The sequence below is a fragment of the Oncorhynchus tshawytscha genome, linkage group LG04 (genome assembly GCF_018296145.1).
Source record: "Oncorhynchus tshawytscha isolate Ot180627B linkage group LG04, Otsh_v2.0, whole genome shotgun sequence".
NCBI lineage: Eukaryota > Metazoa > Chordata > Actinopteri > Salmoniformes > Salmonidae > Oncorhynchus > Oncorhynchus tshawytscha.
In genome coordinates, this window is record NC_056432.1 from 60,413,304 (window position 1) to 60,428,978 (window position 15,675).

Below are 15,675 nucleotides of genomic sequence, written 5' to 3' on the forward strand. Positions count from 1 at the left end.
CCTTGTCTATCTGTAAAGTATTTTGGCAACAATTTACATGGTGTACTTTATAAAGGGTGTGTTAATGGTTTATAAGTAGCCCAGTTGACTCCTTTCCAATATTTCTGTAACACAAAAATAATCTAGCCTATATAACACTTTCATTGCAAATATGTTTGGGTTATTTATTCCATGTAATTGTAATTGCTGTGAGTTTTGTTTCGTGTGAATACTCAGGCATAAATAAGTTGCTAATAAAGAACTTCTACATTGTATTCCTTTTAATTTGATATTTTTGTAATCAAAATGTTTAACTGAAAAATATGTTTAATATCGAGCTGTCAGTCATCTCATAGCTTCACCTAAGTTTCCTAAACAAATTGGCAGGGTTATGGTGTCGAAATGACAGATTGTGCCTTTCATTAAATATTTTATATTAAAGATTAACATGTAAAACTGAGGTACAGTGCGATTTTTTTTTACTCAATAAAAGGCATACTCTTCCATGAAGGGGCTTTCCTTTCTTGAAAAAAAAGAAGAGTGCAGCAACTCCTAGCATTACAGAGCGGTAAAGCCTCGTCTACTTTCTCCATCTGCTTTGCCGCTTTCAGTTCAGAGTTCTGTCAAACCCGCACACACACATAGCCAAGATGGCGGATGCCGACGATTGGGGTGAGAACAAAGTTAGAAATGATATCGTGCGACAGCTATATTTTGGGGATTGTGAAAGATGGATAACACTGTGATTGATATTACCTATCATATCGTTTTGAACGTTCTAGATAACGGTTAGTTACCATTATAATATGTATTTATAGACGCTGACAACTTCGAGCTGGACGTCGCGCCGATCAAAAAGGCGGTAGTGCTGGACAAATGGGAAGGCGAAGACGAAGATGAAGATGTGAAGGTAACCAAACAACTAACTAGCTAGTTACATGATGAAGTACATCTTACACCTGCCTTTCAGGTCATAATTAACCCATTAGTTGAGTCGAACACAACACGCCCTGGTAGTTAGTCTGTGGACATTAGCTGGCTGGCTAGCTAGCCGCCAACTAGCATAGCATTATCCACGTTCTACTAGCTAGTTAGCTAACGGTAACAGATATATATTAGCTAGCTCGATATTGTACAAGCTGTGAGGCCGCACATGTGAAAACTGTCAGCGAGTCTCCTGGTTCGAGCTGAGACTCATTATCGGGCACTTGTTTTTGAATTGGTCTACGTTAGCTATGTTTTTTTGACTAGTTGGAAGCTACAGTGTATATTTGTTTTCTGAGTTGGGGAGATTCAATGGTGTAACGTTACTGACATGTAACGTTAACTAGCTAACGTTAGCTACTGAACTAGCTAACGTTAGCTACTGAACTAGCTTTTTAGGTTAGGAGCTAATTTAGCTAGTTAGGTCTGAACTAATGTGTTGACTGGACAGTTTTAAGATAAACATTAATCATAATCTGACTGCGATTAGTCATTCAAGTCCGTTCAAGGCTTTGTTTGTGTTATACATTTAACAGACACTTGAATGTAAACTAGCTGGCTAACGTTAGTTGCCAACGTCATTATTCTGCCCTGATGACATCAGATGATTGAATTGAGCCTTACTACTCGATGCTTCCAACTCTGACATATGCTACAAGTAAAGTGTGTTTTCGAGAATATTCAACAGACTTTTCCCGTTGATTCATTTTCACCATTTGTCTAGAAAGTCATCCGAATGTATAGCGTTACTGTGGGATCATACAGCTGTGGAAAAGACTAGCAAAGCAGTTTCAATTGTTAACCATAGTTTCTGTCGAATATAGGTAGTGTTCAAGTCGTATGGTGTTTTCATGTTCTCAAAGCAAAACTTAATCAGTACAGTAGGCCTACAGTTTTTTATTTAAATGTAACATTTATTTAACTTGCCACGTCAGTTAAAAACAAATTGTTATTTACAATCACAGCCTACACCGAGAGAAACGTTCTTGTGTGTTTTTGGATAAGGCTTGAGCCTAGGTACTTGTTTTATCCATTGAGGCCCTAATAAGGGAATATGACACATTTGCCAAATATTGGTTGAAAGGCTTTACATAACCACTTTTTGTGATAATGAGGTGGCTGTGACTGGTTCTGACATGTCTTCTGATGTTTGATAATGCAGTTTGTCTCGTAACCTCAATCTAGTGGATTTCCTAGAAAATTAATTCAAGTCCTACTCTAGACAAGTCCCAGAACCAACCACTTAACTACCCAGTATTATGTAGTCACATCATTTGACTCATTCCTGTCAATTCTCCCTCTGTAGGATAACTGGGATGATGAAGAGGAAGAGAAGAAAGCAGAGGCAAAGAAAGCTGGTGAAGAAATATACAATTTCCAACCAATGGTTTGAGAAAGTAGCGGCTGCAGCCTGTTGTAATATGCACATACCTGTATATATTTTTGTGAAAATATCACAAAAATGTTCCTTCATCTTACTGGCTCCCTTGTCTTTTATTATCAAGTACCTGCTTAAATTATGTATAATTTCAACTTGATTTGATGGTTGTTTTTGTTCCAGAGGTTTGCTGTAACATTCCTTTTTTGTTTCAGAGGCCAAAGTGTCCGAGAAGAAAAAACTGGCCGAAAAAATTAAGGAAAAAGAAAACCGGCTAAGGAAAAAGCAACAAGAGCTAAAAAAGAAAGTGAGTTTTGGAAATGTTGGATTAACTTTACAGATCTGAATATTTTCTCTCTTATGCCTTTACTTTTTTCATGTTGATAGTTGGAGGAGGAGGAGGAAGAGCTTACACCCGAACAACAGCTAGCAGAAAAGTTGAAAGTCCAGAAGATGCAGGAGGAAGCTGACTTGGAGCTGGCAAAAGAGGCTTTTGGTAAGATCCTGGAGTATCCTGTCAGGTTTAACCCAGATATCAAGGATGTAATTTTCTCAGATTCTTTAAATGTTTCCCTGATACATGAAACATACATTTTAATGTGTACCCACTTGCCAGCCATACTGTTATTGTGTGTTCTCATTAGTTTTTGTCCTTGTCATTTCAGGAATGTCAGGGGGTAGTACCACAAACAATGTTTCTGGAATTGATGCCATGTGCCCATCTTCTAAAGAGGACTTCACAGAGTTTGAAAAGCTGCTGAAAGTGAAAATATTACAGTATGAAAAATCAGTGCATTATTCAAGCTTCTTGGAGTCACTGTTTCGGGAGCTCTGTATTTCATGTGAGTTCAACATCCTACATATGGGACATTATTTATTATTCAGTGTGTTTTAGTTTTGTGCACCTAACTTATTACTTTAAAACAAATGCCAAACCACATGTTATAAATACCTCATGTTGAGATATGTGTATATATATACATAAGCCATTCAATAATGGTTTGACTTGACATATTTGGATTTCACTAATGTTCAGGCTCAACCGTTGTTATAACGTATTAACTTGTCTAAACTAAATGTCCTGTTTTCTACACAGTGGAAGTTGAAGACTTAAAGAAAATCAGCTCTTCCCTGACAGTGCTACTTAATGAAAAACAGAAGCAAGAAAAGGTAAGTTGTTTCTTATTCATGATCAACCAAAATGATGTCATCCTTCTAGAGTTTTCTTCATGAATTGTAGATCTCTTTACGGTCAGTGGAGGGAGCCCTCTACCAGTACCTCCAGATTGCTTTTCATTGGTCTCAGCTCAAGGAACTAACTTACACCCTGGTTGCGCCATTTACATGAATATTCACTCAATTCGCTTTGAAGAACACCAAGTGTTTATTTGCAGAAATGGTTTAAGTTTAGTTTTGGTTCCCCAGGCAATCAAAGGCAAAAAGAAGAAGAAAGGAGTTGTACTTGGTGGCGGTATGAAAGCCAAAGGGAAAGATGACCTTGCGGACTATGGAGAATTCGATGGTGGCTACACCCAAGACTATGATGACTTCATGTGACGACGGCTATATCCCCACTGCCTTTTCACCCTTTAACCCTCAGAAATGCAGCTGTACTTCTCATGCTATCCAGTATCATCCTGGAAAAACCTGAACAATGTGTCGCCCTTTTGCTTCAATGATCCGAGGGACTATACAGGGAGCATCCAGTACCAACACTTCTGTTAATACATAATGAAATTGCCTTTTCTCTCATTCAGCCTCCAAACTTCATACAGATACAAAACACAGTGAAAAATACTTTACATGCTGTATGTGATTTGTAGAGCACATTTTTGATTTAGAGAAATTATATGCTCATGTCAAATTCTAGTTGCTACTGCAGTGACATCTAAACAAATTAGGTTCTATGCAAATAATTTCACCCAGAATGTCTATAAATATTATAGATATTTCACTTTACCTGTCGATGGGTTTCTTACAGGAAAGTATATAGTATCTATAACGGTTGCCAAATACACATGTTATCTTTATCCATCAAAAGTTTTGTTGTTCGTGCTTTGAAACTGACACTACGTGTTTAGTAGTTTGAAATGTTACAGGGGGCTTATGCATTCACTGTAAAAATGGATAGACAAGTGCAATGCATTTTAGTTGGGCGCTATCCAGATTTTCATACCATCATACTGGTCCTGAATGCACAAAACACATTTAAGCAGCAGGGATTTATCCAGGAGGAACTTGATTGTCTGCTGTAACCAAGAAGCTTGATCTTGCAAGCGAACCACTGATCTAGTGAGTTAGTAAACCCAATGCATAGCTGGAGATAATTTATTTGGTATGTCTAAGATGGTTCTAAGCAGTTGTATTGAAAATCAAACTGTTTCAAAATTATATGGTATACAGCCTAATTAATTTTGGGATAGATGTGACCAAACCTCATGGCCATCCTCTGGATACATCTGTGGAATATCCTTGAACAGTTGAAGCAGGAGGGATTTTAGGTATTTTTTTTGTGCATGACGAATGAAATTTGCTCATCAATTGTTACTAATGCAGATATAATTGTGATCCAGCAAGTTCACACAACTGGTCTCCTTAACATTGCTTCTGCAGGCTTGTATCAAGTGAGACAAGGAGGGGGATTATGGGCTGACCTTATTGTCTTCATAATGGTAGAAAGGGACATGTTTATTCCTATTTTCTAACATTTGATAGTTTTCAAATTGTTAAGGAAATTGGATGTGGTGTACAATATACTGTAAAAGATGACCAGCTCTTCAGTGTTTTATATGCATCTAATTTAATAAAATCACTGGTCGAAAGGATAAATTATCCAATTTCTCTACTTTTTTTTATTAACCTGAGTTCACTGACAGTTGTGTTATGGCTTGAGTTGATTAGAAGTAGCTTGTCCGCAGTGTGCGCTTTACAATGTCAGCTACAGTTGTAGTTGGAAGTTTACATACACCTTAGCCAAATACATTAACTCAGTTTTCCACAATTCCTGACATGTAATCCTAGTAAACATTCCCTGTTTTAGGTCAGTTAGGGTCACCACTTTATTTTCTGAATGTTAAATGTCAGAATAATAGTAGAGCGACTGATTTATTTCAGCTTTTATTTCTTTCATCACATTCCCAGTGGGTCAGAAGTTTACATACACTCAATTAGTATTTGGTAGCATTGCCTTTAAATTGTTTAACTTGGGTCAAATATTTTGGGTAGCCTTCCACAAGCTTCCCACAATAAGTTGGATGAGTTTTGGCCCATTCCTCCTGACAGCTGGTGAAACTGATTCAGGTTTGTAGGCCTCCTTGTTCGCACATGCTTTTTCAGTTCTGCCCACAAATCTTCTATAGGATTGAGGTCAGGGCTCTGTGATGGCCACTCCAGTACCTTGACGTTGTTGTCTTTAAGCCATTTTGCCACAATTTTGGAAGTATGCTTGGGGTCATTGTCCATTTGGAAGACTCATTTGTGACCAATCTTTAACTTCCTGACTGATGTCTTGAGATGTTGCTTCAATATATCCACGTAATTCTCCCTCATGATGCCATCTATTTTGTGAAGTGCACCAGTCCCTCCTGCAGCAAAGCACCCCCACAACATGATGCTGCCACCACCGTGCTTCACGGTTGGGATGGTGTTCTTCGGCTTGCAAGCGACTCCCTTTTTCCTCCAAACATAACGACGGTCATTATGGCCAAACAGTTATATTTTTGTTTCATCAGACCAGAGGACATTTCTCCAAAACTACAGTCTTTGTCCCCATGTGCAGTTGCAAACCGTAGTTGTGGCTTTTTTATGGCGGTTTTGGAGCAGTGGCTTCTCCCTTGCTGAGCGGCCTTTCAGGTTGTCGATATAGAACTTGTTTTACTGTGGATATAGATACTTTTATACCTGTTTCCTCCAGCATCTTCACAAGGTCCATTGTTGTTCTGGGACTGATTTGCACTTTTCTCACCAAAGTACGTTCATCTCTAGGAGACAGAACTCATCTCCTTCCTGAGCGGTATGACGGCTGCGTGGACCCATGGTGTTTATACTTGAGTACTATTGTTTGTACAGATGAAAGTGGACCCTTCAGGTGTTTGGAAATTGCTCCCAAGGATGAACCAGACTTTTTTTCTGAGGTCTTGGCTGATTTATTTTGATTTTCCCATGATGTCAAGCAAAGAGGCACTGAGTTTGAAGGTAGGCCTTGAAATACATCCACAGGTACACCTCCAATTGACTCTCATAATGTCAATTAGCCTATCAGAAGCTACTAAAGCCATGACATCATTTTCTGGAATATTCCAAGCTGTTTAAAGGCACAGTCAACTTTCGTGTATGTAAACTTCTGACCCACTGGAATTGTGATACAGTGAGTTAGAAGTGAAATAATCTGTAAACAATTGTTGGAAAAATTACTTGTGTCATGCACAAAGTAGATATCCTAAACGACTTGCTAAACCTATAGTTTGTTAACAAGAAATTTATGGAGTGGTTGAAAAACAAGTTTTAATTACTCCAACCTAAGTGTATGTAAACTTCCAACTTCAACTGTATGTTGTGAATGTGAGCCAACAAAGATTTGTCTAAGTTTAAGTGAATCAGCAATCCAACATGTTCTAGGGTTGTTCTTGTTTTATTTGGGGCGTGGTGTCTTAATCACTGGTTACAATCCTGAATGGCATGTGTAATAAATATCCCATTATTTACAATTTCAAGTAGTAAATATTCATCACAGTACAGGTGAAGAAAAAACAATATTTGCAGTTAAAATCTCCACCAATTGTTCCCTGGGAGATACCTGTGTTATAGATAACCATAAATTCATAACTGAACAAATATTTTGTTATGGGCCTTACTCACAATCAAAAAACATAGTTCAATAACACATCAAATGTTATTCAAACAGTACATAATGAAGACAAAAAACTTGGGTATCTTTACTGAAGGGCTAAAATATACATTTGAATCCCATCACCAATACCCACTTTCTTTATTAATTTGACAACATGTCTAATGTGATTGTGATGTGGAGACCCTGATCTGTAGTGCTGTGCTTTAGCCTGAGGTGCGTGTGGCAGTGGGATTCCGAGTACTGCGTCTACGGCTGTTGCGAAGTGCGTTTGCTCCTGCTCTCTGCTTCCTGCCTCGGCCATCCCTCACTGCCCTCGCCGGGGACTGCCCGGGGGAGTTCTGCAGAGCCTGGAACACGCTTTGACGGGTCACCTCACGGTTGCCACAGGTAAAGGTAAGTGCCACTCCCTCGTTGCTCTTCATGACACGGGAAGTACCGTCAGAGGTGCCATCAAAGCAGCGTCCCAGTGCTATCTCTTTGGCAGTGCGGGGGTCCTGGTCTGTCACTGTGTAGATGCCATAGTTGTGGCCCAGAGGGTCCAGTGGTGCCAGCATTGTGAACTCATTGGTGTCGTTGTTGACGGCTAGAGGCAGGTGATTAACCAGGTACTCTTGAAGCATGGAGTTAACATTGTCCCTCTTACAGCTGCCCTGAGGGATCACCTTCACCAGAGTGCGGTCCACTCGGTCCTGGTCATAGAGCATGCCGCTGCACTTGAACTCCAGGCACACAGCAGAGACGGTGGACTGGTCCATGTCGCGGATGCTGCGGGTGTCGCGGAGGCCATACAGTTGGCCAACGGTCTTGGGGTGAGTGCCGCCCTGGTTTCGGGAGCGCATGTTGATCTCATGGGGACCATTGATCTTGACCTTGACATAGCAGGCTCGATACTCCATGGGCTTTGGCCACCAGCTCAGGTAGTCTTCTGTCCAGCTCATAGGATCGTCTTCGTTGAAAGGCACTGTGTTGTAGTCGTAGCGATCTCCCTCCACTCTGGTGAAGCGGAAGTGGCCTGCAGTAAATGGGGCTTCCTCACACTCTTTCAGTTGGTCAAATGAGTACACAGGTCCATTGAGCTCTTCAGCTGTGTTTGGGCTGGGCTTGGCCACATTGATGCTGAAGGCTGTCTTCTTTAACTTGGGGTCATTGTGGTCTGACCGTCTGTAGTTCAGCTTACCCAGGTATGGCTGAGGGACTCCAATGATGTTGGGGTTAAACTTGGGAGCAGATGGGACTGCCTCGAGTTCTTCTCCTCCCATATTGGCCATGACGTGGGCAGAATATGCGTCAGGTTTCTGGTCGTCGCAGAAGGCAGGCAGACAGGCACCATTGGGGCCAGTGATGACGCTGTCAAAGCGTCCCCAGGCACGAGGGTTGGAGGAGTAACCTGCAGTTGGCTCCATGTTGATCAGGGTCACCACCACTCCCTCTACCTGCTCACTGGGCATGAAGCGATCGCTGCGGAAGCTTCGCACCTTGATGTAACACCTCCTGTTTTCTGGGACGTCCAGGTTAAACAGCCTCCTCTCTCTGATCTCCATGTTCCCAATGAGGAAGGTCCTCTCTTCCCTTTTACCACGTTGCTTCTTCTCCATCTGGAAGCTCCCCTCCTCCTCCCACATGCCTGTGTCGGGGTTCAAGGACCACAGCTTCATGGTGTCCAGGTGCTCGGGCATTTTCACCTGTGTTGAATCCATTTTCACCTTCACCTCTCCGGCGTTCAGTGGTTCTCCGGCCTCCTCGTCCCTGAAGTCAACTGAGAACATACCGTATGTTCTCAGGGGCAAGGTGTCACCCTCATCTCCTATGAAGTTGAGGTCACTCTGTGCGGCTGCTGCTGTGGACACGTCTCTAGCGTCCAGAAAAGTGATGCTAGCCTTCACATTACCCACAAATACTTCTCCACTCTGCTTGTAGAAGGAGTTGGGTGGGATCTGTATCTCAGCAATAGGATCCTGGCCCTCCACCTCTCCCAGCTGAAGAGTGTTGAGCTCTGTTGAGCTGATGGTCACTGGTTCCTTCTTCCTCAAAAGCTTGATCTCATGGTAGACGGCGCCCCCTTTGGTGTTGAATGGAAGAACCTTGGTGGTGTTGACGAACTTATCCATGTTGTCCACAAAGGTCATCACCAGCCTCTCAGTGTCATGGGGGACCTGGATGGAGAAGGTGCCTTTGTAGCCCGTGCGGCTGACTCTGGCTCCATTGATGTAGACGTGACCAAATCTCATGGGCTCCCCAGTGTCTGCGGCCACAGCCCGCCCACGCACAATGACTTTGGTCTCCACACACTTCTGGCAGCCACATTCGGTCACCACCATGGTGGGGAGCTCATAGCCCTGGCATTTCAGTTGTTTCTCCTCCATCTTTGCCACCCCACAGCAGTATGCCACTGAGTCTTTGCACCTGATTCCATTGTCCAGCTGTCCTGCACAAGTCCCTGAGTGGCACTTTCCTACATCGTAATAGAGTGAGTCGGAGCTGTTTTGATAGCAGTCATGAGGTAAGCGAATAAGGTAGGATTCGGGTTTTGGGTTACATGAAGGTTGATCTTTACCTGTGAGGAGAAAGGGGTAGAAAACAGACCAACACATGAAAAGATTTACAATCAATTATTTTATGAGAAAATCAATACCCTTTCATTCTCCCTCTGATCATTGACTGATGTCATGCTAATGGCTGTTCACATAGTAAATATGAATGTGTGAATATCAACCGTGGTGCTTTGTGATCAGACCTAAGACTGTGACTACGGCTGGTTTGGACTTGATGGCCCCAGCCTGGTTGCTGGCCCTGCAGTAGTACTCCCCAGTCTGCTCCATGCTCAGGTTTCTTAAGACCAGCGTGCTGTCATAGTTCAGCTGCTTCCTGTCCAGCAGGCTGCCGTTGTGAAACCTACCGAGTCACAGATGACTGTTGAACACTATACCCAGCCAATACTGTTTGATTTTGATATGGTAAATATATAACATTTTCCAAGCTGTCATTACAGATCCATTGGCTTACCACTGGTAATCTTCTGGCTCTGGTAATCCACCCACTTTGCAGCAGAGAGCAGCTGTCTGGCCCTCTCTTCTGGCCTTGTTCTCAGGGTTCTTCACCACATGGAGCTTCTCTGAGGGATCACATTACAGTGTCTGAGACCAATGTAAAACAGAGAAATGTAACAATGACAGCTTTCATTTTTTTGTTGGTGTGGCCATTTTACCTGCTCTATTCAGCATGATACTGAGGACAGAGGTGCGTTCGGTGCTGTGGGGCACGATGACAGCGTGAGGGGCGTGATTCCGCAGCTGGACGGTCAGTGTGGCGTTGCCGTCAGGACAGATCCCTGGGATGCGAAAGTGTCCATTGTGGTCGGTGATGGTGAGGAGTTTGGAGCTGGGGCCGAAGCGGAGGATGGTGGCCCCTGGGGCAGGGAGACCTCCAGCACTGCGGACAGAGCCCAGTACAATGTGGTCCTGACACATACAGGTGTCACACTCCGCATTCACCCTACCCATCTCACAGTGCAGTGTGCAACCTGGAACAGCAGCAGCAACACAGTTTAACATGTCAGACAGTTCCTTTGTACATTGGTTTAGCTATGACCATTTCTAGAATAAAATGAAAATGGTATGCAAATAGTACTGTGACATTACAGAGGTTTCTATCATATTTAATATCTGTAATGGAGATGTTGATAGCGACTCACCAGTCCCAGGGCATTCAGGTCCTTTGCAGGCTCTACCCTCCACTGTAGGTCCGCTACACTGCTCATCCAACTGCTTAGGCTGGGACTGGCATTTCCTGGAGCGCACCTGCATTGCCACCAGACCACACTTGCCAGAGCAATGACTCCAGTCTGACCAAGGACCCCAGGCATCCTGTATGCCTTCTGACCCAGTGTTGCCTGATTGAAAATAGGTTTTCACTCCATTACAAAAGACAGATATAATTGCAGTAGCTAGAAATATTGCTTGGAGGATAAATGATGGCTTTCACTATTATAGAACAGTTTTATTTGACATAATACAGTAGCTACTTCTCAACTGTATTAAAATAAGGCTCCCAGCCACACCTTTGGGGCACAGGAAGCGCACAGCGTAGTTGGAGCAGTTGCGGCCAGGGGCCTGCTCAGCGTTGGCGCACCAGAAGCCCAGGGTAGGTTCTGCATGAGTCTTCTCCCCCGTGTTGCGAGCGGGGATCCAGTCAGTGGTGCGAGCCTCCAGAGCCCGGGGGGCGTCACACACCCGCGCACGGTAGTAGAAACGGATAGCATCCAACTGCTCATAGTCTCCTCGACCTCCAGGGTGGTCCACGTTGAACCAAGTGGTCCACTCATAGTTATCTGGACACAGAATGTCGTACAATGAATACTACTTCAGAATGTTACAGTGTTTCCTCTTTGGCCATAAAACAATGGAATTACATTTTTTTTTTTAGCTCTTTTCTATGTTGCTGTAAACATAACTGGTGGCCTTGGGCTGTAATTCTGAAAGTTATAGTTCTTCATACCATATTGTTACATAGACATTAACTAGACTTAAAGGCACAATCCGGACTTAAAGCCACAGTCGTGACAATTGTGTAAAGAGATGTATTTTGGGATGTTAAATGTTACCTTCAGAGTGGTACACTGCAGGGTTGTTTTGTCTCACAACTCTCAAACTGTCTCTCCTCCATGTTCCTCTAAAACATCACACACACCTTATGATGACTCATGATTGACCTGTTGTGACATCACTGACCAACTCCTTAATGCTGACCAGACTGGCCAAACCTCGGACCAGACAGACCAAACCTCTGGCTATTTCTTCCCAGAGAAGTCTGACCACCCGTAAAGCAATGGGAAAGAATCTGTATCTTTCAAATCGTTCAACTATACTCTGAGTCATGGAACAGAATATTACGAGTGTGACTTTAACTTCATGTTGTGCCACACTAATCTCTTTCTGGTGATTTGCCCTGTGTACTTTGGAAATAAAATGAATTGCTCCATCACATGAAGCTGCCAATAGCATTTCAAAGTGGTCGAGGAAATATGTTGTGGACCAACAGTGAAAAGGCTACAAGAGTTGATTTATTTTCCATTCATCGTTACTCTCAGCCTGAAACGATCTACTGCTTTGTACTGTAATGTCACTGAAACCAAGAGATTGATACTCATTGTTCATTCTGCTTGCTGTGTAATTTGACATTTGTAGTGTACAGTGTTACATAATGCATATTTGGACTTTTCCCAGACCATTACATTTACAGTACCCACCAAACGCTATAATCGTTCTGAGTTCACATTGGGGCTCAGTATAAGCATGCTACTGGCACGTACTTGTGTGGCCAATTGCAGACAGGTGTCTCCTTAGCCTGGTGCTTATACATATCCCGCCTACTTAAGGTTGTAGAGCAGAATCAGTAATGGGGACATGCAACAATATGCCTCTGTTTACTAATGGTTTGGGAGAATAAGGAGCACAGGCTTCTGCAGAGTCAGAAGATCACCAGGCTGCTGTCTATGTCCAAAGGAGACCTCTGTTCTGACTTCTCAAATTCACATTAGATAATACACTCAACTTTATAATGAAATGATCAATGATAATCGAATTTCAACATACAGGATATCATCCTGGTTTACATTTTGACACATGTTGGAACAAATGTACAAGTTTTCCAGTTGAAATAATAGTTACAATTCCCAAGCTGTGGCTTGTGAATGAATTAATGAACAACTCCCAAACCGAGCTGTGTGTGTGTGTGTGTGTGTGTGTGTGTGTGTGTGTGTGTGTGTGTGTGTGTGTGTGTGTGTGTGTGTGTGTGTGTGTGTGTGTGTGTGTGTGTGTGTGTGTGGGGATGTGTGTGTGTGTGTGTTAGGGATGTGTGTGTGTGTGTGTTAGGGATGTGTGTGTGTGTGTGTTAGGGATGTGTGTGTGTACATGTTAGGGATGTGTGTGTGTACATGTTAGGGGTGTGTGTGTGTGTTGGGGATAGTAAGGAAAATGTAAATAGTAACTGCTAATGAAGACCAACCTTGTGCCGTAGTGGTGACACCCAAAGCTAGGAGGAGAGCCCATGTTGATAGGCAGCACATCCTGTCACTCTGCTGTTGCCTCTGACCTGTGACCTCTGACCTTGTGGTAATGACCTTCACACCCCAGGAACAACAACACAAAGAATATTCCTCCAGCAACTCCTGTAGAGGGAAAATGTAAATACTTATCCAGAATCATTGCTGGCAGATTATCGCAAACAAAAACAGTAAAGTGTAACTTTGTGTTCCACATTATTAAATGAAATGCTTTTATTTTCTATTGCATATGATTCCCTGGATGGAATATTATAAGAAGCTGGAGGGAGGAGCTATAAGAGGATGAGCTCATTATAATGGCTGGAATGGAATAAATGGAAAGGTATCAAACATATGGAAACTACGTTCCACTCTGTTCCATTAATGGCATTCCAGCCATTACAATGAGACAGTCCTCCTATAACTCCTCCCACCAGCCTCCACTGATCTACACCCTGGTGACAGTGATTAAATGCATTTTTTTCACTGAGGAGAACAACAGAAATTTAAAAAACATACAGTATATTGGTGATTAAATTTATTTTTTTTATTTCACCTTTACTTAATCAGGTAGGCCTGTTGAGAACAAGTTCTCATTTACAACTATGACCTGGCCAAGATAAAGCAAACCAGTGCGACAAAAACAACACAGAGTTACATATGGGATAAACAAACGTACAGTCAGTAACAGAATAGAAAAATCTATGTACAGTGTTGACAAATGTAGTAAGGTTAGGGAGGTAAGGCAATAACAATATGGTGATGAGGTAGTTGGGTGTGCTATTTTCAGATGGGCTGTGTACAGGTACAGTAATCGGTAAGCTGCTCTGACAGCTGATGCTTAAAGTTAGTGATGGAGATAGAAGTCTCCAGCTTCAGTGATTTTTGCAATTCGTTCCAGTAATTGGCAGTAGAGAACTGGAAGGAAAGGCGGCCAAAGGGGGTGTTGGCTTTGGGGATAACCAGTGAAATATACCTGCTGGAGCGTGTGCTACAGGTGGGTGTTGCTATGGTGACCGGTGAGCTGAGATAAAGCGGGGCTTTTGAATATGTAGCGAGGGTCAGCAGAATGACAGATTTATCAAATAAAACAATAATCACTATTTTTATCCTTCTCACGCTTTGAGGTCTATAGGAGGGACACTAGAGGAGGGTGCAGAATGAAAGAACATTATGATGTGCAGAAGCCCTCTCAAATGACACATCTGTGCTAGCCATCACTTGGTGTCAAGGGCACACTAAAACGTTTCTGCATCCATTGACCAAGCACAGGGCTACACAAGCCAAATAGAAAACACAGACACCGGCACACACACACACACACAAATGATATCCCAAGAAAAGCCACGCACATACTTTTACTTATTACCATGAACAGGCTACCTCCTTCACAAACACTCATAGCTACACACATACAAGCTGATACCTATTGTCCGTCAATACGTCAAACTGTCTTTCAAGTTCACACAGACTAGTGAGAATGTCTTTCAGTATTTTATGAAATGTCTGAACTCACAAATGTGCATCTATTGAGCAGTTTTATATCATCAATAAACCAACACTCAAAGAACAGAAGCTGAACTCGCATTCAGCACCCCCAAATCATCTATAAAAAATCTGTCTGTTGAAAGAACAACGTTAACAGTAAAGTTCAAAGATGGGTCAACAGGGAACGAGAGGGAAAGAGAAGGCGACTATGGATCTCAGTCTTACCCTGTGAGTACCTCTGTATAGTAGTGTTGAGTAGTCTCTCTCCTCCCTGCATGCAGGGTGCTGTGTCTGTGCTGACTGTCCTGCTGCTCTCTCTTATACAGCTCAGTGCAGAGCCCAGGGTTCGGCTCCGTGCTATTCACAGGAAGCCAGCTGAGAGCGTGAAGTTTGGAGACCACAAGTATGACTGAGCCCACTCTCTGCTGCTGCTTCTGGGAAGGTCGGGGGCTTACTGTAACCTTCTGCTGTACCTCTGTGTCTATAGATGAGGATACCCAGGTCTAGACATAGACATAAGAGAGAGTTGACCTCAGTCAGATGGGTCATCATTTTAAGTGGACATGGAACCTAGTTAAAGCTGGAATCTGTTGCCCTTTACACTTCTACCAGTCTGCGGGTTGAAAATGGCAGGTTTGGGCACTGATAAACGCCTAAATTGGAATGCAGTATCTTTACAGTAACATGCTATACATGACGTCAGAGCTCTGGGTCTGCGCTTCACACACTTTGGAGAGGTGTAACCACTTGGAGACACCAGTTAGTCGCCCCACTCAACCCCTTGTCATTTTGTTGTCCTATGTTGCACCTACCCCACATTTTTCAGGAATGGTTTTACTATGTTTATCACAGTGCCATCCGTTTTGTTACTAAAGCACCTTATACCACCCACCACTGCGACCTGTATGCTCTAGTCGGCTGGCCCTCGCTACATATTCGTCGCCAGACCCACTGGCT

General features: G+C 42.9%; 2 protein-coding genes across 3 annotated transcripts; one reads left to right on the forward strand and one right to left on the reverse strand.

Moving 5' to 3' along the window:
* Positions 1-490: 490 nt before the first annotated feature.
* On the forward strand, positions 491-5,173 carry eif3jb (eukaryotic translation initiation factor 3, subunit Jb). Its single transcript, XM_024404233.2, has 8 exons — positions 491-651; positions 798-889; positions 2,270-2,321; positions 2,557-2,648; positions 2,729-2,837; positions 3,007-3,183; positions 3,438-3,511; positions 3,767-5,173. The coding sequence occupies exons 1-8, from the start codon at positions 630-632 to the stop codon at positions 3,896-3,898; spliced, it is 750 nt and encodes a 249-aa protein (XP_024260001.1). The 5' UTR covers positions 491-629; the 3' UTR covers positions 3,899-5,173.
* A 1,779-nt stretch (positions 5,174-6,952) lies between these two features.
* On the reverse strand, positions 6,953-15,152 carry LOC112235730 (cartilage intermediate layer protein, nucleotide pyrophosphohydrolase). Of its 2 annotated transcripts, XM_042320971.1 has the most exons (9): positions 14,944-15,152; positions 13,194-13,356; positions 11,791-11,856; positions 11,248-11,517; positions 10,882-11,079; positions 10,396-10,710; positions 10,194-10,302; positions 9,925-10,082; positions 6,953-9,744 (listed from the first exon to the last, which is right to left on the reverse strand). In XM_042320971.1, the coding sequence occupies exons 2-9, from the start codon at positions 13,252-13,254 to the stop codon at positions 7,394-7,396; spliced, it is 3,528 nt and encodes a 1,175-aa protein (XP_042176905.1). In that variant the 5' UTR covers positions 13,255-13,356; positions 14,944-15,152; the 3' UTR covers positions 6,953-7,393. The 2 variants fall into 2 exon arrangements, with proteins under 2 accessions (XP_042176905.1, XP_024260002.2); XM_024404234.2 differs by lacking the exon at positions 11,791-11,856 and having other exon boundaries at positions 14,944-15,151.
* Between the last annotated feature and the right edge of the window lie 523 nt (positions 15,153-15,675).

Excerpts from the sequence above, each read along its gene's own strand:
- eif3jb (XM_024404233.2), top strand. The coding sequence starts at position 630 with ATGGCGGATGCCGACGATTGGG. Across the intron at positions 2,322-2,556 it reads AGCAGAGGCAAAGAAAGCTG|AGGCCAAAGTGTCCGAGAAG; the intron begins GTGAAGAAATAT and ends TTTTTGTTTCAG. Across the intron at positions 3,512-3,766 it reads AAAAACAGAAGCAAGAAAAG|GCAATCAAAGGCAAAAAGAA; the intron begins GTAAGTTGTTTC and ends TTGGTTCCCCAG.
- LOC112235730 (XM_042320971.1), bottom strand. The coding sequence starts at position 13,254 with ATGTGCTGCCTATCAACATGGGCTCTCCTCCTAGCTTTGGGTGTCACC. Across the intron at positions 11,080-11,247 it reads GCGCTTCCTGTGCCCCAAAG|GCAACACTGGGTCAGAAGGC; the intron begins GTGTGGCTGGGA and ends ATTTTCAATCAG. Across the intron at positions 9,745-9,924 it reads AGCCGTAGTCACAGTCTTAG|GTAAAGATCAACCTTCATGT; the intron begins GTCTGATCACAA and ends TTCTCCTCACAG.